Here is a 22,618-nt window from a genome sequence, read left to right on the forward strand (position 1 = left end):
TGGAAGCTCCTGTCACCAAGACAAATTCCTTGTATGTGTAAGCATACTTGGCAATAAAGCTGATTCTGATTCTGATTCTGATTAGACTGAGGGCACAAATCCATTAAGACTGAAACAGTGAAAGGAGATGGGATGACTGTAGATTGCACAGGTAGGCATGTGAATTAATTCCTTTTGTTAGCACATCAAAAGTGAATTGTAATTTACCTCCAAGCTGTTTGTTTTTGTTCCCAGGATTTAAGTAGCCCATTCGTATACCTGGAGCAGGTTGCTTGTGTTTTACAGACAGACTTTCTGCTCGAAAGCAACACACACGGTGTATAAGAAGAGAGCAAATTGCTTGTCAACGGTGGATTACTGAGATGTGTCACTACTGCCATCCTGTGGTTCTGCATGGACATGACAATAGCACTGTAACCGGCGAAATATACCAGCGTGCTTGCTTGATTCATTTTCAAGGAAGTATTTGATCAATTCTGGCAGTGTAGGGTTAGAAGTTTAATAGCCGTGGCAGAGTATTGCTTTTAACTTCTATAAATTATTGCTGTGAAATGGCCGCTTTAAAGAATTTTATGTAAATATGCGGTGATGAACAAAGGAAGTAAATTTGAGTGGATGTCGTTAGTCTGAGCTCAGTAGCAGAAAAAGAGCATCTTTTGGTCTGGTGCGTGTTTGCTTGTGCGTGTGTTAGGAATGGGCGGATCGATCCTAAACTATTGATACTTCCGATACTGATGTTGAATCAAAAATATCGATTTTTTTTTTAAACTAGGGATATTATTATTATTATTTGGTTACCATGAATATGAATAATAATCATAAGCTTAAAAGTGAAATAAAAATGATTAGGCTATATTAGCAAATACATGTGCAGGATGGGAAGTTGGGAACTATTTCTTCTTCCGCTCATTTTAACATGCATGCAGAAAGACACAAGCACACAAGCGCATGTGCCGTCACAAGACTCGTTCAAACAGGGATAAGTGCCTTGTAGAAGAGAAAATCAGAGAAACAGCTCTGGAGTAAATTCACGCTAAAATAACAACATATCTAAAGGTGACATTTCTTATAATGAGTTTGTGTGTAATTGGTGTTAATAATAAATTTTTTTTTTTTTTTTTTTTTTTTTTTTTTGGCTGAAACCATGGTTTTACTACAGTAATATTGTAGTAGTAACCATGGATAATTGTGTGGTAACTACGGTTTAACTAAATACTATGGTTAAACTATAGTTACTGTAGTGAAACCAGGTTAATTTGTGTAAGGGTAAACAAAACATAATTCTAATAATTTTCTGTTTAGGCTCACAAATGTTAAAAAATAAAATTAAAAAAATGACTAAAATAATATTTTAATATTATTTATTTAATATAAGTATCGGTATTGGTATCAGTATCAAGCAGACAAGGTGTGGTGGTGACATAGTGGGTTATAGCACAGAACTGGTAAGCATAATGATGTTGGTTCAATACCCACAGCCACCATTGTGTCCCTGAGCATGGCACTTAACTCCAGGTTGCTCCAGGGGGATTGTCCCTGTAATAAGGGCACTGTAAGTCGCTTTGGATAAAAGCGTCTGCCAAATGCATAAATGTAATGTAAATGTAAATCAACAGTATTGGACTTGAAATGATTGGTATCAGATTGAAAAGAATATAAGTGGTATCGCCCATCCCTAGTGTGTGTGCGGCAGTATCCTGGTGTGTGAGTAATCTTAACGCAGTCTCTGACTGGAGGCAGATTTCTAATGACCACCATCCCTCAGCTGCCCTGCCACTCCTCACTCGAGTTTATTGCATGATGCAATAAACACATGCTCTCTTCAAGCATGTCAAGGGCCTCCAGCTACTTGTTGTCTAGCTTTAAAAATAGAACGTTCCTTGAGCTGATTTTTGCAGCTGTGTTGATGTAAAGATTCTGGAGTGACGCTGGTGAACTGTTTAGAAATTCTGTTTTAATAAAATGAAATAAAAATTGAACTATGCAAGGGTTATTGATTAGTCATAGATCTTATGATATGCAGGAATGAAACACCTATCACTGTGAGCTCATAAAAATTATTCGGGCAGTGGTTGTGGGATCCCCCTTGAACGTTTTTGCCTTCCGATGAGGGGGGGTGGGTGTCCCAATTGCGCCCCCTTGGTGGGCCGCCAGCACCCCCATTAATATAGCGCCCCTATGCATTGCATACATAACATATGTGGTTTTTGCGCCTCTGACTTCTCTATTAATAGGTAGTTGACAAGACATGTCAAGCCGTGTCCTGCAGTGTGACAAGCTATACTTCATTTAAAACTATTTTCTAGTTTCTACAATTATTATATGCCTATCTGGAGATTTTATGACCTCATATTAACCCTCCTATTGCATTCATGGGTCAGTTTTGACCCGGTGGAGTTTTAAGATTATAAAACATTCATAATCCAATTGTCTTCATCAAAAACTATATTGTAGCTCATTGTTAACTTCTTAGATGTACATACATGTAAAAATACCTATATTTTAGGCATGGTAACTGAAAAATATAAATGCTATGTATGGTGTCAGTTTTTCTTTATTAAATATTTTTGAAATTCTTTAATATTTCAAAATATACATTAACTACAGCTAAACCATTGTAATACATGTGATATATATATATATATATATATATATATATATATATATAGTTTTATATAAAATTTCATTTGAATATAACATTGCATTAAATTTATATAAATATTTAAAGTGAGAATGTCTTGTAATTCTCCAATTAACTGACTACGTAGACTATCAATAAAAACAAAATTAAAGCATTGTATCTATTAGTGCATGTCTTACTGAGGCCATCTACTATATACAGGTGCATCTCAATAAATTAGAATGTCGTGGAAAAGTTCATTTATTTCAGTAATTCAACTCAAATAGTGAAACTCGTGTATTAAATAAATTCAGTGCACACAGACTGAAGTAGTTTAAGTCTTTGGTTCTTTTAATTGTGATGATTTTGGCTCACATTTAACAAAAACCTCAAACCTCAATCTCAACAAATCAGAATACATCATAAGACCAATAAAAAAATTTTTTAGTGAATTGTTGGCCTTCTGGAAAGTATGTTCATTTACTGTATATGTACTCAATACTTGGTAGGGGCTCCTTTTGCTTTAATTACTGCCTCAATTTGGCGTGGCATGGAGGTGATCAGTTTGTGGCACTGCTGAGGTGGTATGGAAGCCCAGGTTTCTTTGACAGTGGCCTTCAGCTCATCTGCATTTTTTGGTCTCTTGTATCTCATTTTCCTCTTGACAATACCCCATAGATTCTCTATGGGGTTCAGGTCTGGTGAGTTTGCTGGCCAGTCAAGCACACCAACACCATGGTCATTTAACCAACTTTTGGTGCTTTTGGCAGCGTGGGCAGGTGCCAAATCCTGCTGGAAAATGAAATCAGCATCTTTAAAAAGCTGGTCAGCAGAAGGAAGCATGAAGTGCTCCAAAATTTCTTGGTAAACGGGTGCAGTGACTTTGGTTTTCAAAAAACACAATGGACCAACACCAGCAGATGACATTGCACCCCAAATCATCACAGACTGTGGAAACGTAACACTGGACTTCAAGCAACTTGGGCTATGAGCTTCTCCACCCTTCCTCCAGACTCTAGGACCTTGGTTTCCAAATGAAATACAAAACTTGCCCTCATCTGAAAAGAGCACTTTGGAACACTGGGCAACAGTCCAGTTCTTCTTCTCCTTAGCCCAGGTAAGACACCTCTGACGTTGTCTGTGGTTCAGGAGTGGCTTAACAAGAGGAATACGACAACTGTAGCCAAATTCCTTGACACGTCTGTGTGTGGTGGCTCTTGATGCCTTGACCCCAGCCTCAGTCCATTCCTTGTGAAGTTCACCCAAATTCTTGAATCGATTTTGCTTGACAATCATAAGGCTGCGGTTCTCTCGGTTGGTTGTGCATCTTTTTCTTCCACACTTTTTCCTTCCACTCAACTTTCTGTTAACATGCTTGGATATAGCACTCTGTGAACAGCCAGCTTCTTTGGCAATGAATGTTTGTGGCTTACCCTCCTTGTGAAGGGTGTCAGTGATTGTCTTCTGGACAACTGTCAGATCAGCAGTCTTCCCCATGATTGTGTAGCCTAGTGAACCAAACTGAGAGACCATTTTGAAGGCTCAGGAAACCTTTGCAGGTGTTTTGAGTTGATTAGCTGATTGGCATGTCACCATATTCTAATTTTTTGAGATAGTGAATTGGTGGGTTTTTGTTAAATGTGAGCCAAAATCATCACAATTAAAAGAACCAAAGACTTAAACTACTTCAGTCTGTGTGCATTGAATTTATTTAATACACGAGTTTCACTATTTGAGTTGAATTACTGAAATAAATGAACTTTTCCACGACATTCTAATTTATTGAGATGCACCTGTATGCTCGTGTACTCCTAAATGTTGACCAAATTAAGTTTTAACAGGTTTAAAATTTACCATTTTTCTCTTTTGGCAAAACAGACCAAAAATATTGATGACTCATCTTGCACTCACTTACACGAATCATGTTCATGGCTGTGATATAAACAAAAGGCTATTGGCTATAATAAAGGGCAGAGGCTTTTGATTTGCCCCACTCAATTTCTTTCAGTAGGGTGCAACAGTCTGGTTCCGGAAGAACAAATCCCATTAATTTTCTTCATAAATACATTTAATTGCAACTATAACTTATAAACCTTTAAAGAAAGACCTACTGTGAGCTCCGAGGTTGTTAATTGATATGCTTCTGTTAAACTATAATGTACCATAAAAACAAACTGTAAGTTTCAGAACTCAAAACTTCCTCCTCACTGCAAAAAGAGCATTTGTTGAAACAAGTTGCCAAAACAACTCTACCTCTTCTTCCTCCACATTGTGATGTCACACTGTGGTAGACATTTGCATCTGACCACCCCTACAGTAACACATCAATGCCTACTTTACATTTAATAACTTCTGTAGCCCAGCAGCGGTGAACAGTGTGATGGCAAGAAGAGAGCATGTCAGTCAAGAGCAGATAGTCATAAAAGTGGGCGTTTACTGTCAAGTCTTAAAAGAGTAGCAGTACCAAAACTGAGGTTTCTGACAGAAGGTCAGAATGAGGGTTGAAATAATCATGTTTTACAAAAATATGACTTTTTTTTTACTTACTAAAATCATAAATCAGCCTCAATGGAAAAATGTCATAATTCTTCATGAGATTGTAGTTCATCTCCTCATTAAAGACGTTAAGTAGACAATCTTGTCTTTGTCTTTTTGTTTGATTTTCAAATACTTTTTTGAAGTTTGTAATGTTGTGATTCACCTACTTGGTTTGGTTCATGGCTTAGGACACTTCAATAAAGAATTGTACAAAATCCCTATGAAAAAAATAAATAAAAAATATCTTCCAGAACCAAGATGGCTGAAAAAGTTGACGGGCATGGTTGCGCTAGAGAATACAACAACATAGGAAAGAAAACCAAGGTTCTCTATGGCCTCTCTTAGTGATATATACAGTAGCTTGGTGAACAGGTGTTTTCCCCATCATAGCTGTTACTGTATTATTAAAAAACTAAAATATATTTAGGGCTATTTTAACATGGCTATAACGTTATATTGACCAATCAGCATCAAGGACCAAAACTATCAATTTTTACTGCATATAATATACTTCCACTGTTTATTTTTTCACATGGCAAAATAGTGATTAAAATGGAGAACATTTTTAAAGAAATAAGCAGTTACTTGACCTAAAATGTCCCTTGTATATACACGTATAAGGGACAGTTCACACAAAAATGGATATTCTCTCATCATTTACTCACGCTCATGCATCCCAGATGTGTATGACTTTCTCTCATCTGCAGAACACAAACAAAGATTTTTAGAAGAATATTTCAGCTCTGTAGGTCCATACAATGCAAGTGAATGGTGACCAAAATGCTGAAGTTCCAAAAGCACATAAAGGCAGCATAAAAGTAACCCATACAACTCTAGTGGTTAAATCCATATCTTCTGAAGCAGATATGACCGGCTTGGGTGAGAAACAGATCAATATTTAAGTTCTAGTTTTACTATCAATCTCCACTTTCACTTTCTTCTTTTGTTTTTGGCGATTCACATTCATTGTTCATATCACCACCTACTGGGCAGGGAGGAGAATTTATAGCAAAAAAAGGACATAAATACTGATCTGTTTCTCACTCACACCTATCATGTTGCTTCAGAAGATATATATTTAACCACTGGAGTCTTAAGAATTACTTTTATGCTACCTTTATGTGCTTTTGGACCTTCAAAGTTTTGGTCACCATTCACTTGCATTGTATGGACCTACAGAGCTGAGATATTCTTCTAAACATCTTTGTGTATATTCAGCAGAAGAAAGAAAGTCATACACATCTGGGATGGCATGAAGATGAGTAAATGATGAGAGAATTTTCATTTTTGGGTGAATTATCCCTTTAACCCAAAATATTGATGTCGGAGCAAAAAGGTTCATGTCCATGTTACAACTACCCTTATACATGTACCATACATGATATTTATAGAAGTGGGATAAAAATTCTTTCCAATTTTCACAGGCCAACTGTTTTTAATAACCCTTTCTGTTGCCATTTTGCTCAGTCCATACTTGTGGCTACAGCTGCCTTTAACAGTTCTGGTATTGTGTTGTTGTGGATGTTTTATTTTTCAGTGTTGCCTGTAGGGTTCAGAATGCTGTGTAATCTGCAGCTGTGTGTGAATAGTAGACTTGGGGGTAAGAGCTCCAGCATGTACCAGCTGCCAGATGGCACCATCAGCGGACACACACATCCCTGAATATAAGACCACAGCAAGCCTCTCCAACCCCATACCACCGAGTAATCACAAACATAATCATTTCTATCCTCGCCACAAGTCAGGGCACACACAGACCTGCAGGTGTGCAAATCAACAGGAAAGCGTTTTGTGTCCTCTCACAGTCTGAGATGATAGCCCAAATACCGCATTTAGTTGTTTACAGATCCTTTGCCCACAAGACAGCTGGCAAAATGGATTGTAAAATCATAAGAGTGGTGGACATGTTAAAAATGCTGATGCTCTTTTTTTCACTCACTCAAATTAGGGCACTGTTTAGCTTCTCATCCCTGATTGTTCAATTAACTCCTTTTGGTGCTTTACTTCCTGTTGTTAACAGATTGCACTCATTCTGTCTTAAACTGAAGTTGCCACAGAACTCTTGAATCTCCAGACGGAGCAGGCAAGCAGAATAGAAGCACATATGGCTGGAAACAGAGCTCCCTGCAGCAGACTTGATTCTCAGCAAGATGTTGTGAGATACCTGCGATTGCATCTGACCTCTGTTAATTCACGTTAAAAGGAGAGATGCTTGAGGAGATGCACCAGGAGGTAAACCTGTTTTAAAACAATGGAACAATGATTGCATCAGCCTTGTGGGCTTTGTGATGTTTACACAGCCAGTCTGCGATTTTGAGTTTTAATTTCCGTGGCAAAAAGGAATTGATCACAAGTTTCCATTAAGGCAAAATTTGTTTTATTATATTTCATCTCCTTTGGCTGTCTTTTTTTTTTATTTTTATTTTTTTAAAGAAAACAAATCTAATCTACTATAAGAACATTGAAAACAAAGAAAAGCCCCAAGAAAAGGCAAGATGAAATTACAGCAAGAGCAATGGCATACCTTTACCCATAATCTAATGATCTCTATTTCTGTGGTCAGCAATTTCAGACAAAGCAGGTATAAAGACCATATGCTGGCCAGATTGCAGTGCACAGGGCATTTTTCTTACATTATGAACGAGGTCACAGATTGTCTTGCTGTAATATTGCATAATACATGGTGTAGCCATGATTGTCAGAGCGGCACCATAAAAATTTAGCAGATCTCCTATATTAGTCAAACTGAATTATAGGCAGAGACCTGCTGCCTAGGATCTGGGCTTCAGGGAGTCCACAACTTCAGTCACTTCTAATTTACAACAAATTTAGTTCAGGATCAACACGGCTGCAACATCCACACTGTCTACTAGTGGAAATGCATCTATTAAGAAAGTGTGCTCTAGATTCATTGGATATTAAAAGAGGCGAGGAAGGGACAGAGGCCGTAGACAGAAGACTACATCCACACTACAAATAAATACATTTAACAAGTCAACCTAGAAGCATCAGCCTAAATGTCACAGACAGCACCAGCTGTGCTCGCGACAAAGTCGATGATAAACTTTGTCCTGAAAAACAGGTGTTAGGGAATGCATCGTTCAAGTGATACACAGTTGATACGGGGTAAAAGTATGTCAGCTTAAAGGCAGAAACCAAAGAACAGCATTTATAACAAGTACGCTCTGTAAAAATGGCTTTAAACACATCACAGTGTATAAGAACAGCATGATAAAGCTCAGTCTCACAAAACTACTTTCATATCCCCTTATGATGAAAAATAGATACAATATGAAAGATGTGCAGATTACATGGAATGCTTTACATTGAAAAATACAACTTACAATAAACATACTGGACTTTCTTTGTTATGGGTAAAATTAGCCCTACATACTGCATATTCATTTTCCCTCATTTTTGCATTTGTTTAAAAAAGCATTTTTATTTATTTTTTTTTACACAGAATTTAGAAATTCAGAAAATAAATAAATTTGTGGCCATAAATTGAATCTCAGTTGTGTGTGTGTGTGTGTATATATATATATATATATATTACATTACACACACACTGCGTTCCATTTCATATTAACAAGATTATAATAGGGAAATACTTTAGCAGATGATTTGGGAATTTGTCACTATAATCTCCAGTCGTTTACTATATACAAACAAAGTCTACTTGAACTGTCTCTTTGGACAGGGAATGCCCATTTCCATGAAAGCACAGTGCTTTACATTTGCGTGCGATGGAAAGATACTAACCTGGTCGGCATTATTATATGGGGTAGATGAGATCATGTCATTATTCTCTAACAAAAACAAAGTGAATCATATAATTTTCCCCTTCAAAACATCAGTTCAAAAAAAGTATTAACCACCTACAGGCTTTTCATGAGGCACTCTCAGTCTTATTCCAAAAGGCATACTTTTGGGGATTTGAAGTCCATGGGAATGGAGCTACATCAGAGAGAAACAAATGTTTCTTTATCTTGCAAGTCCCAAGCAACTGTGGTCTTTATTCTAAAATCAATGGTGTGTTGTTGGTTTCATTTTGGCTAACCACCAACTCCTCCTTTGGTCCCTCTGTTGGATAAAGTCTTTGGATTTGTCTGTGGAGATGAGTTAGCAGAGACAGAAACATCTCAACTGGCACATATGGTGGAAATATCCCTGGTTAGAGAATGGCTGCTCTTCTGTTGGTTTTGGAGTGGGTGACAGAGAGCAAGCCAAAAGAGCTTTTATGACAATGTGGTCACTATCCCTTAAATGTTCAGATTTAGGCACAATCACTTTGAGTAAACAACAGTCTTCAGGTCAACGCCGATTCTAACAATCGAGAGCAATAAAATACATATAATCTGCTCCACTGAAAATAAACCACGTCTTTGTTTTCATGTGTTGGTCGATTGTGTTCATGTTCCTCTGCTTTTGCTCATAGTTTAGGTCTCAGCAGGCTCCGCTTTTACCTGGATGAAGTGGGAGGCAGGTATCTGTATGGAGACTGGCAGATCTTGCAGGCCTTCAGAGGTCTCCAACAGATCTTTGGCCTCAGGCTCTGGATGCAGGGCCACTTCTCCCCTCACCTCCAGCTCCTCCACAGGGGTAAGACCCTCACTGGGGCTGCTGGCCAGCTGCAAGCCCATGTCTGAGTGTCCGTTGAGAGTCTGACTCAGCTCTTGACCTGCACTGCTGATGATCACAGTCCTGTAGTTTAGCTCCGCCATTCCATCATCCATCTCCTCTTTGCAGTATGAGGCCACGGTGGGGTGGCTGTTGACCAGAGACTGAAAATAGTGGGGGTCAAGGATCTCCTCTTTTACCTGTAAGCCTTGAAGCTCGCTGGGCTTTAGGACAGTGGCGATGACTGTTCCAGGCTGCTGGGCCACTACGGGCTGCCCATTGGCATTGAGGGTGACTAGGCGGGTGAGTCCATTAAGAGACCCGGCTTGCTGTGGCATGGTGCTAATGACCCCTCCGCTGGACGAGCCCAGAGACACGAGGAGCTGCTGGTGCTGGATGCTGTCAGTTGTCAGAGAGGCAGTCTGGATGGTGAGCACATCTTTACCCCCAGGGCTGGTGGAAGGCACTGTGTGGAGAATGACCCGAGGTGGGGAGGCATGTGTGGAGGAATCCGCATTGGTCAGGACAGAGGACAGGGGCAGGGTCTGCATGGTGACAGGACCTCCTCCTTGGGCCCCAGACGTGAGGACCATGGGAACAGAGCCTGGCATATTAATAGTCCTGGGAGACAGAGAAAGATGGGTTTACAAACCGAAAACACTTCCAATGAAACCAATAGGATGGGCTAGGATAGCTTGTTGACCATGTAAATATTGTAAATTTTTTATTAAAGCTTCCTGTAAAGTTTAAATTGTAAAAAAATAAACTTTCCTAAGCTCATAGCATATAATGAAGTATTAGCTACATTTTTAGAAATTACTGTTGCTGTATCTGAAATCGCCCCCTATCCACTATACACCGATCAGCCACAGCATTAAAACCACCTGCATAATATTGTGTAGATCCCCCTCGTGCCACCAAAACAGCACCAACAAGTGTGTGCCTTGTTGACTCTCATCAACAAGGCATTTCCATCCACAGAACTGCCGCTCATTGGATGTTTTTTGTTTTTGGCACCATTCTAAATATATTCTTAGTAAATTCAAAGCAGTTACAGAAATACTCAAACCAGCCCATCTGGCACCAACAATCATCCATGCAATTATCTAATCAGCCAATCACGTGGCAGCAAAGCAGTGCATAGAATTATGCAGCTATGGGTCAGGAGCTTCAGTTAATGTTCACATCAACCATCAGAATGGGGAAACAATGTGATCTCTGTGATTTGGACCGTGGCATGATTGTCGGTGTCAGACAGGCTGGTTTGAGTATTTCTGTAACTGCTGATCTCCTTGGATTTTCACACACAACAGTCTCTAGAATTTACTCCGAATTGTGCCAAAAATATAAAACATCCAGTGAGTGGCAGTTCTGTGGATGGAAATGCCTTATTAATGTGAGAGGTCAACAGAGAATGGCCAGACTGGTTCGAACTGAAAGTCTATGGTAACTCAGATAACCGCTCTGTACAATTGTGGTGAGAAGAATAGCATCTCAGAAGTCTGTTTTGGCAGCACGGGGGGTACCAACACAATATTAGGCAGGCGGTTTTAATGTTGTGGCTGATTGGTGTATAGTGTACTATTTCGGGTGTCGGCCATTTTCAGCAGCGTCCGAATTCTGAGTAAACTATTCGTTCACTTATTCTTACCCACAATGCACTCTAATTTTATGTGTACATCAGATGTACACTCGACGACGGTTTATTGCCCATAATCCACCGCGGGGAGGACTGACGAGGCAGAAGAGAGAGCGCGAGCGAGCGAGAGATGCCACCTTACAGAATTCCTTCATTCCTGCATTGTTTTATTTTATGCTGACTGTATTGTTTACATTTGAAAAATATGACTTGATTAAAATAAAATAATAAAATATAGTGAGCCAAAACCATATAGATTCATTTTAAAATGTATATTTTGTTTTATATAGATGTTATGATGAGGAGTTTTATTTTGCCATTAGGTTAAAGAATTCTTTCTTCACTAAATAATTCACTGGGGTGATATTATTGTAAATCAAGAGACTGCACATATTGGCAATGATAATTTTGGGGATGATTCAAATATTTGGTTTTCACATATAGGTTATGATAACTTCAGTGCTGCTTTATGGTCATATGAGGGTGCTATGTTCCCATAGTTTTTTCATATTTGCGCCCAAAAAGGTTGAATCGGAGTTAAAAGATACTAAAACGTAATAAATACAATAATGTACGCACGAACGTATATAAAAATGACAAACAGAATGAAGATTTATTGTATTAATATAATATCTTATTTAAGAGTATTAAATATTATTATTTTTATTATTATTTCTATTATTATTATTATTATTATTATTATTCAATGTAATGTGCATGTAATATAAAAGTACAAATGTGATGAAGTCGTTTCTGGGACAGCTACAACTCTTTCTTCGACGCTCGGTGGATACGTCAGCGTCCAAATTCACTCACTCATTTCATTCACTCCTTGCTGATATAGAGCACTCACTGCCATTCACTATATAGGATATATTGAATGAGTGAACGGGTGCATGATTTCGGACACAGCCTGTGTTTGAGACAGCTTAGGATATTGCGTTACTTGTAGTGTTTTTTTTTTTTTACGGAAAGAGCATATTCACAATGCAAGTTACGCAATTTGACTAGTCACTTCATTGTCTGTGTAAATGTAAGTTGTAATATTACATTTATGTTGTGGATATAGCTGATTAATCTCATATATACACTACCGGTTAAAAGTTTTGAAACACTTAACTGAAATATTTCTCATGATCTTAAAAATCTTTTGATCTGAAGGCGTACGCTTAAATGTTTGAAATTAGTTTTGTAGACAAAAATATAATTGTGCCAACATATTAATTTATTTCATTATAAATCTAAAATTTAATAAAAAAAATTAAAAAAAAAAAAATTAATTAAAAAAACAGTTTTTGAAATTGATGACTTGGACCAAATAATAAAGAAAAGCAGCCAATAAGTGCCCAACATAGATGGGAACTCCTTCAATACTGTTTAAAAAGCATCCCAGGGTGATACCTCAAGAAGTTGGGTGAGAAAATGTCAAGAGTACATTTCTGCAAATTCTAGACAAAGGGTGACTACTTTGAAGATGTTAAAATATAACACAGTTTTGATTTATTTTGGATTTTGTTTAGTCACAACATAATTCCCATAGTTCCATTTATGTTATTCCATAGTTTTAATGACTTTACTATTATTCTAAATGTGAAAAAAAAAAAATAAAAAAAATAAAAATAAAAAAGTATAATAAAGAATGAGTAAGTGTTTCAAAACTTTTGACCGGTAGTGTAGGTATAGGATGTGTAAAAGTGAGCTAATTATTTTAACAATGGTTTGATGGGGTTTAGCACTTTTAGGTCACATAGCTCAAGCAAGAAAATACCCAGCATACTATGAGTGGATTATTTGAATCAATTCTTTCTAGATTTTTCTTTATTATTGTTGACATAATCAAAAAAACATTCATCAAATGTACATTTCCGTCAGCAATTCAGCTGACGAGATTAACACTACATGTAAACCATGCTAGCATGAATACTGTTTTTTTATTTCAAATAATTTGTAATGGCATGCTTTATTTTTCGCAGTAAAAAAAATGCAAATAGTAGCAAATTAATCTAAATATCAATGGACTATAAGAAATCCTGACATCCCTGGGAACTAAATTTATATGTAGTCTGTCTCAACAGTATTTTTTAATTTATTAGCATTCATGTCTATACACCTTCTGTTGGTGTGTGAGGGTGTCATTGTATGTGCTTGTGTTTGTGCATACACACGTCTCTCACCTTACGGAGTGTGTTGGCGCTGGGACAGCAGCTCCCTGATTTGGCTGAAGAACATGGACAGTCTGCATTAGATGTTCTGCTTGTTTTCCATTTCTGGTCAGCCCGGGGCTCATCTCTCTCTTTACCGACCTCACCTGTGTGCCTCCAGAGCTTCTCCCTTGTGCACGTGATGTACTGCGCCCCACGTTCCGTCCGTACCCATGGCTGGGGTCATCCCCTTGACTATCATCCTCATCAATAATGACTAGATCTGAGGGCATTTCCTTAAACTGGTAAACAAGCCTCTGTCCTTCAACCTTGGCCAGTATACCCCTCTGGTAATAGTATCTAATAGAGAAAGAGGAAGTAGGAGGTCAGGAAAAGCAATTCCTCTGGCATGATTGGTCCCTCTGGGTGATAAGTGTTTGAAGCCATTAGCTCACCTGAGTGCTCTGCCCATGGTCTCGTAGTTCATATCAGGCTTGTTTTTGTGATTGCCCCACAGCTTAGACACAGCCTTGGAGTCCACCAGCTTGAAAATGCCCTTCTCTCTCTGTGTCCACTTGATGTATTTGGGACAGGTGTTTTTGTCTTGTAGCAAGGCCAGGAGGAACTCCCACAGGTAGATAGTGTTACCTGCAACATCAAGGGTCTTTTATAGTCCTCTGACGACTCATTAAAAGTTTAGACTTCTTAAACACCTTTCATCTTTCACACCTGATTCCACAAGTCTTATTTAACAACCGGAATTGGCAGAGGTGCAATTATTGTATTCTTTCTCATAACCTTAATAAATCAATTCTTCTTTTGCATAAGCCTATGCTGGGCTAGGAATTAATCAGAGGGGCTTGGCAGTAGATTATTCTTGTTTATCGTGTTCTTTGGCCAGAAGTGGTTAAAAACAGCTACCCTGCCAGCAGGGGCTGGAGAGAGAACAGACCGGCATGTCAGGGTGATGTATATGTATGCGGCCGGCCTCCTCTCTGAGCTGGAAAGGGGCCGCATGCGTAATGGGCCTTTATCGGGACAGCATCGATGTGCCCTACAGCCCACTATCACTTTTAGTTCCCTCACAAACGCAGCACTTTGAGAGCACCTCATCAATTAAGCAGCCCCAGCCCTGCCTCTCTCCGGTAGCAAAGCCCTGGTAAGAGCAACGCATGGTGCATACGAGAGAGAGAACTGCTACTTTCCAACTTTTTCCCCCTTTACTTTCATGCAGCGATGTGAGGTCATGCTTACCTTTGCCCTCTTTGCTTTTTTTCTTCAGTGGGAGAGAGGGATTGGAGATGGGAGAGCAAGGCCGCACTGGCCTAGGTTTACGCACTGCAAAAAGATTAAAAGAAGATTGAAAAATAGTAACAGACTGTTTATTAAATGCATTACCCATTCATTCCACATCCCAAAAAAAAAACAAAAAAAAAAGATTGTATTTGATCAAAATAGACAATCCTAACCAGCTTTGTCTGACTGGGAGACCTTTAAGGGAAAGTTCACCCAAAAATTTAAATTCTCTCATCATTTACTCACCATCATGCCATCCAAGATGTGTATAACTTTATTTCTTCTGCTGAGCACAAACACATTTTTTTTTAATATCTCAGCTCTGTAGGTGTGGGTGAAAAACAGATCAATATTTAAGTCCTTTTTTGCTATAAATTCTCCTCCCTGCCCAGTAGGTGGCGATATGCACAAAGAATGCAAATGGTCAAAAACAAAAGTAGAAGAGCGTGAAAGTGGAGACTGATAGTAAAAAAAATGACTTAATAATTGATCTGTTTCTCACCCACACCTATCATATCACTTCTGAAGATATGGATTTGACCACTTTGGACCACTTCACTTGCATTGTATGGATCTTCAGAGCTGAGATATTCTTTTAAAAACCTTTGTGCTTATCAAAAGAAAGAAAGTCATACACATCTGGGATGGCATGAGGGTGAGGAAATGAGTGAATTTTTATTTTTGGGTGAACTATCCCTTTAAGCCCCGTTTACACCGCCAACGACACACAGCGACAAAGAGACAGGAACTCATTCATTTTCAGTGAGAGCAGTGTGACTTCAGATGACATGAGCGACAGTGATCATTGGCAACAATATGTAGGTGTGGCAAGCGACACGACAATGTTGAGGAAAGTTTAAATTTATGCAAATGACCACCGACATTCGGGAGCAACTACCAATGGGAGAAAAGGCAGAGGAGCTCACGTCATCCATCTCCTGTGAGATACTAGTGTCGAGTGCAAAGAAGACAGAGGAGAAGTTATAATGCTGTGAGGGATTTCACTGTTCTGTCATTTGTCTGTAACCACATGCATGGATGTAATAAAATAATGATGCATAGAAAACCGTGTCAGAAACTATCGGCATTCTGAGTGAGTTTGATTCATATACTGATAGATCGTTCGTCCCTTTAATTATATGTAGAAATAATGAAGGTTAATAAAACAGAATGCCAAAAGCACTTGCGAATATTCATTTTTAGAGGCAAGAGAACTGCTTCCTTGTCATGTTAGAATGATAGCTTAGTTTTACTGGCAGTACATCACATCTGTGATTAGATTTTCTAAAGCTATGGCCAGTTGTGCAGTTAACTAATAACATTAGAGCGACATCAGCAGGAACACCTACTAGCCACTTCACAGTACAGAGTCTAGCGACATCCAGCAACAATGTCATGGCAGTGTGAACAGGGATTTAGGCTGTTTTTGCATGCTTTTGTCTCACCTTTAATGTTTAGTTTAATGCAGAAAAGCTAAGATAAAGACTGAGGTGTACACTGCCCTCTTCTGGAGATTTGTGGTACCTTTGGTTTTCCTGGCAGGCTTGGAGGGGTTCTTTGAAGGGTTCTCATCCATGGAGGATGTTTCCTCATCCAGATGAACATCCATGCAGCCATTTAAGGGCTGCTCTGGACGCAGGGAAATGTAGGTCAGGTCTGAGTCCAGCATTGTCCCATATGTGTGAACTACAGAGCAGCAGAGGTCAAGAATGAGAGGCTGTTTATAATACTGCTTCCTCAAACATTCAGAAACAACAGAAACATGCATGAAAAATAGGACCAGTGTGTGCTAAATGACTTAACATGATGGAAAGGTATAAAAGTATTTTCAAGATGTCTCCCCACATGCACTGCTAAATAAACAGCACCATGTAAACAGACAGTGAGTCATCACATACTCATGCGCTTTTCGTCCAGGATGTTATTAGGAGATTCCATATTCAGCAGGGCTTCAGCCGCCTCAATGGTCTCCATATTGTCCTCTCCACCTGAAACGGAGGTCTCTACTGTGGACAAACACAACAAGCACTTACTAAACACGTTTCTCTGATACTTCAGATGTACTTTGCTGACAAAACTTATTTATAGTGTATATGTGTGTTTCTTCAACTTCGGGCAATTTCAGCCTTCTGCATTACTAGAAAGCAAAATCAAACTTTGACTAGGTTATTTAACTTGTCTAGTAACACTAATGTCCAACAGTGTATGTACGTGCACAACAGGAGGTTTATGTCATTTTTGTCATTTTTCCTGAAAGTCATAAAAATTCCTACCACCGTTTTTTAAAATAAAATATCCGACAAATTTTCTTGCTAAGTCTAATTTCATAACACATACATCGATTTCATAAATACACAGGATTAAATAATATTTTCACACCTCTTGCATAATTTGGCAAAATTAAAGCTATCGCCCAATGAAAACATATTCTGCTCAAAGTAATATTTAACTTGATTTTTTTGTTTTCTTCAAAAACATCTAAAAATGTCTCATATTTAATCTAAAGTGTACTCTTCATTGACACTTTTGTTAACTGATTAACACTAACCATTGAAAGAAATTATTAGAAACAACATTTTTGAAAAATCAGAAATGATGCCACAACTGTGGGACAGAAGTAATTTTTTTAAAATAATTTCACACACTAAAGTTAACTCTTTGTCTAGACTACCATAGTTTTAAACATGTAATTGTTTTGTATTTTTATAATGGATTTTCATAGTTTAATATTGAACACCTGGGTCTGGGTCTAAAAACTTCTGAAAAGTACCAAAAATAAATGATGAAGGCCTGGTAAAAAGTTTCTACGTTTGTTTTAAGGTGACCTTCATTTAGCAAATCTCTTAGTTTTAATAAAAATTAACCCCTGAGACATGAAATTGCCTGAAGCTGCAGAAACACACATATGTGTGTGTTTAAAAAGTGGTGCAGACAGTGGAGGACTGGTTGTGATGCCACATAAATAATACTGTTAATGACCATTTTAATAGTGCATCAAGTGGCCTTTATTTGCATTAAAAAAAATATATATATATATGTATATTTTTTTTGTTTGTGGTTGTGGATGCAACAATTCAAGTGCTCAAGTGAACCTTTAATGTATATACTGTATTATTTAATAAAACCATCATTAAATCGCCAGTGATAATAGGATGATGGCTTGTTGGTCTACATGTATGCACTTTGCCTAAGTCCTAAGTGCAAATCCCACAGAACATTAAGTTTGTTTGAATAAAAACAATATTGCAACTCTATGGCACCAGATGTACATAAAGTGTATTTTTTTTATTTATTATTAATAACACACATAAAAACATTAAAAACTTAATATTTTGCTTGACAATTCCTCTATATTAGATACATCCCTGCCATTAGCTATTTTTTCCCATTTTCCAATATGAGTTCATTAAGCGGTGGGGTCAAAATCGGCCACTGAGAAAAGTCCCACCATAAATAGCAGCTATGATTGTGATCGTGTTGCACTTACCGGACAGGCCCACATCTCCCATGATGTTCTCTTCCACCACATCCTGAATGGTGTCTACCATGATGCCATTAGTCACCTCATCGGCCTCCAGTCCAGAGTATACCTGCATGAGGTCGGCGGCGGGCACTTGCTCCACGATCACCGCTGGGAACACTGAAGGGTCATCCAGCTGTTGGGGAACAAACAGAGATAAATGCATCATTGATCTAAATTCAAGCCAATACACTCACAATTGTGCAATGCTTTTAGTAGAAAGACAGTAAAGTGCACCATAATTGCTCTAAAACACATAAATTTGCCCCTTCCCCATAGATGACTGCCTCTGATCCACAATCGTCCTGGTTACTCATACTCACAGCGGCTGCAGCTAATGGCCCATTCATAATGGCTTTAACCTTAGCCAGTTTAGTGATTTGTTTGGACTCTACTACGTGTTAGCATAACAACAAGACATGATCCATAGGCCAGAGACAGGCCTATGTGGTATCATGCGAGTACATGATGTAAACACACAGACAGAACATATGATAGTTCCAGGAAGAAACGTATCCACATAAGCCTTCTTGCTCTCATGAGGTCCATGTCCAGGCTTCCTCATTTCCACTGTAACATTCCTAAGTGAGGGTGGAGATCACAGCCACACTGCACAAGGGGGAACAGAGGAAATAGCTGGTACTGGACTCCAAAGCCACAGGAGACCGCTCCTCACCCCCTGCCACAATCAGTTCAACCCTCCTGCCAAAATATACTACTGCTCTGTCTTTCTTCATTTCTCACTTAGGATGAGACAGGACTGCTCTCATTGAAAAAAAGTAAAAATCGAGGTTACAGTGGGCACTTACTATGGAAGTGAATGGGGTCAATTTTTGGAGGGTTTAAAGGCAGAAATGTGAAGCTTATAATTTTATAAAAGCACTTGCATTGATTCTTCTGTTAAAACTCATTTATTTTCTGAGCTGTAAAGTTGTTTAAATTGTCATTTTTACAGTCATTTTAGGGTTTGTTGATATTACATTGTCATGACAAAGTAGTTGTAAAATTGGCTATAACTTTACACAGAAAAGGTTAATAAGAAGTTTTTAATCACACTAAAATCATGTTAACACGCATATCCTTTATGTCTTGTGACTTTATTTTTGAAACAGTGAGTGTTTTAAAGTTTACTGATTGGTCCCCATTAACTTCCACTGTAAGTGCCTCACTGGAACCCAGATTTTTGCTTTTTTTTTTTTTTTTTTTTAAGAAAAGGAGGAATGAGTCAAATACATTTTAGTAGTAATCAATATTATGCCACAATAATGTCGATTGAGCTTAACTTGTATTGAACACTGAATATTCCTTTAAGGTTAAAACAAATTAAGATACAAAATCAAAAAGGAAAGTTTGTTTTAAACCAGAATCAAAAAGGATATTGAGCTTTAATATTTCACTCCAACGTTGGAAAAACACCACAAAAAAAAAAGTGTTTTATCCCATTTTTGGACTCACACCATTTGCATATAATGCAACAAGGGGTGCTGAAGTAAACAGATTTTAGTAATAGACCTACATACTGTATCTCTGCGTAAAAATATAATAATGATGCTGCCACCTTTCTAAGGTTATTTTTGCTTACCTGTAGTTTTGCTCCAAAATCATAGGCAAAAATTGTAATTCTGAGACACCTCTACAAAATAATGGATTACTCAGTAAATATTGACCCACAGCATTTAATATTTTGGATTTCACCATTATTTATATTTATTTTTCACCAGTAAAATGTTTTTCTTTTTTTTTTCTTTTTTCTTTTTTTTTTTTATAGCCCAGGACCTTCAATTTGACTCCATGTCCAGGCTTCCCTGTAATATTTGCTGCCCAAAACTTGAAATATTAAACTCTCTATAAAAAAAGATCCCAATTTTATCCCAAAAATAGTCACAATTTCAAAATGTCCTGGTATTTCCAGGTTTTCTGCAGTAGCTACTAAGTGAGTGACTGTGTACATTGCGTGTGTGGGCAGGTTTAAGTGGTTTATGAGGACTTTTTTTTTAGGTTACAAACTGGTAATTACAATAAATGTGGTTTATGAGGACATTTCTAGTGTCCCCATAATTCAAACCGCTTAAAAAAAACAAAAGATACTAAACGATGCAGAAAGTGTCCAACGGTCTCATTAGCTGGATAGCAGCTCTCATTAGCTCTCTGGCAGACGATATGTGCAAACATGGCAAAACATGTCAGAATATGAGTGAACATTGACAGAGCAGGAATAATTCAAAAGAAACACTGGTGACCTTTCAACTGACACTTTGACGGCTGAGTGTGGACTGCTTAAATTATGCATTCATTCATTGTGATCATGACAAGTGACTGCCTTACATATCAGGTTTTATTCTATCCCTAGAAAATCAATGGGAATTGAAAATGCATAAATGTATAAGTGTGGTGTTGTGTAATGTAACCACAGGATGTCAGCAGAGTACAGTTGATTATTTTCCAGTTGTGCAACTGTGTATGAAGACGAGCAATACAAAAACAACATGCTGACACACAGGTACTTAAAATCCATTGCTGCTGGCCAAGAAGAATAACCACAAAGGCTGCAACATTTACCAATATCTGATCAATGTGAATAGTACTTCTGGATTGCATGACACATTGAGTCAAAATGTTATTGCAGCCCTTTGAGCAAGATAAAACACATAAGCCATGTTGCACTTTCCTTTGGCAGGAATTCTGATTTGTTCCATCATTCTTGTACTATCCACTGTTGTTATGGCATTTTCCCCAGGGACTCGACATGTTTGGCTCTCCAGATCTCACTCAGTTCAAGGCCAGAATAGTTCATTCAGTACAGTCAGTGTGACACCAACTCCACACTACTATAAAATAATTCACTGGAAGAATACACAGCAACCATGCATTACAAATGCAACACGTGCATTTAGCTATTTAATTGTACTACACCAAATAAAATAGTTTTGAAGTACTACAGTGGTGCCTATATAGTATGTGGACACTTTTAGGCACTTAGAGCCATCCTTAAATGCTTGAAGGTCATCAAACCAAATGGAATCTGCAAACAAATGATACCATAGTTTTTTCTCTAACTACACTTCAGTATTTACTTTTTGTTTTTCACTTTTCCATTTTTGCAATTACTTTTAATCAACTGGTCTTTAACCAGAGTTAACACAGGTGTCCTAGCAGAGTAACCACAGGTATAATTCATCACATTAACTATGGACTTTATGACTAACATTTGACAACAAGAAAGTGTCTATATACTTTTGTTTTAATTTTAACATACTGTATCTATTGTATTATTTTTTAGACTTCTATTTTTCTTGAAAAGTGAGCTTGTGCTGTCTTTTATTAAAATGAAAATTTGGTTTGATATTTTGTTATATAATGCAAATACAGTGCGAGTATGACTACATGTGAAAAACAGATTTGAATCCAAGTGTTCTTGAGTACACATAGACAGACTCTTTTCTGAAGAACTCTTGCACCCAGTCATTGGTGTACTTAGAGAAGTGTATTAACTAGATGAGACAGACACGGGTGAATCTCACACGCTCTGACTGTTGAGTAAGCAAGAAACAGTTCTGGTCTCTACATCCGTCCAATCCCTTCCTCTTAGTCTCCCACCCTGTGGTACTACAGACATCACATATCACCATTATGCAAAAACCTGTGATCAGTTTACATAGCTTTTCTCATACTGCTCGACAGGTCAATGCAAAATAGCAGAACCTGCCTGATCTGAGTCTATACACAATTGAAGACATTTGTTAGGACCATAAAATTAATGGAATTTGCCATTAGATCCATTTATTAGGACATAAACAAAGCGTAAAAAAATCAACTTAATAGCTCTACGTTAATAAATGTTGCAGATTTCAATGTCAACACAGCTTTGTCAAATATGCATCTCCATGTATGTGATTAGATGACAGTTGCACATTAGCAGAGAGAAAACTTCTCTTTCGAAAGAACTGACACTGTCATAAACATGCAACATCCTTCTTTTTTCATTTATCAGCCACATTTCTAAAAGGGAACCATCAGATGAAGATCATGCATTTGCATAGTCGAGTTCCGTGTTCCTACTGTGTGAATAAAGCTGATAGCATACTGCATGTTCCGCTGTTTTGCACTCTCTTTTGCTTTACCTAATGGTTCTCGCAATGCACTATGCTAGACTATCCTACTGATGCAATACAAAACCCCCACTTGAAGCAGTGGAGCCCAATTTCCTATTCTTGGATCAATATCTAACACTGTGTCCTAACCAG

The 22,618-nt window shown here is 37.9% G+C and overlaps 1 protein-coding gene across 7 annotated transcripts in view; it reads right to left on the reverse strand.

The window, feature by feature from the left end:
* Positions 1 to 7,518: 7,518 nt before the first annotated feature.
* LOC127412668 (ETS-related transcription factor Elf-1-like) overlaps positions 7,519 to 22,618 on the reverse strand; it is a 60,400-nt gene continuing 45,300 nt past the window's right edge. For 6 of the 7 annotated variants that reach the window (XM_051649217.1, XM_051649215.1, XM_051649220.1 and 3 more), the window contains exons 3-9: positions 18,342 to 18,510; positions 16,753 to 16,860; positions 16,379 to 16,540; positions 14,813 to 14,896; positions 14,014 to 14,206; positions 13,592 to 13,918; positions 7,519 to 10,399 (exon numbers count right to left, since the gene is read on the reverse strand). In XM_051649217.1, coding sequence (XP_051505177.1) covers positions 9,598 to 10,399; positions 13,592 to 13,918; positions 14,014 to 14,206; positions 14,813 to 14,896; positions 16,379 to 16,540; positions 16,753 to 16,860; positions 18,342 to 18,510 — 1,845 coding nt within the window. In that variant the 3' untranslated portion in view covers positions 7,519 to 9,597. The remainder of the gene's footprint in view (positions 10,400 to 13,591; positions 13,919 to 14,013; positions 14,207 to 14,812; positions 14,897 to 16,378; positions 16,541 to 16,752; positions 16,861 to 18,341; positions 18,511 to 22,618) is intronic. The other variant, XM_051649222.1, reaches the window with a different exon arrangement.

This window comes from Myxocyprinus asiaticus, chromosome 22 (genome assembly GCF_019703515.2).
Source record: "Myxocyprinus asiaticus isolate MX2 ecotype Aquarium Trade chromosome 22, UBuf_Myxa_2, whole genome shotgun sequence".
Taxonomy (NCBI): domain Eukaryota; kingdom Metazoa; phylum Chordata; class Actinopteri; order Cypriniformes; family Catostomidae; genus Myxocyprinus; species Myxocyprinus asiaticus.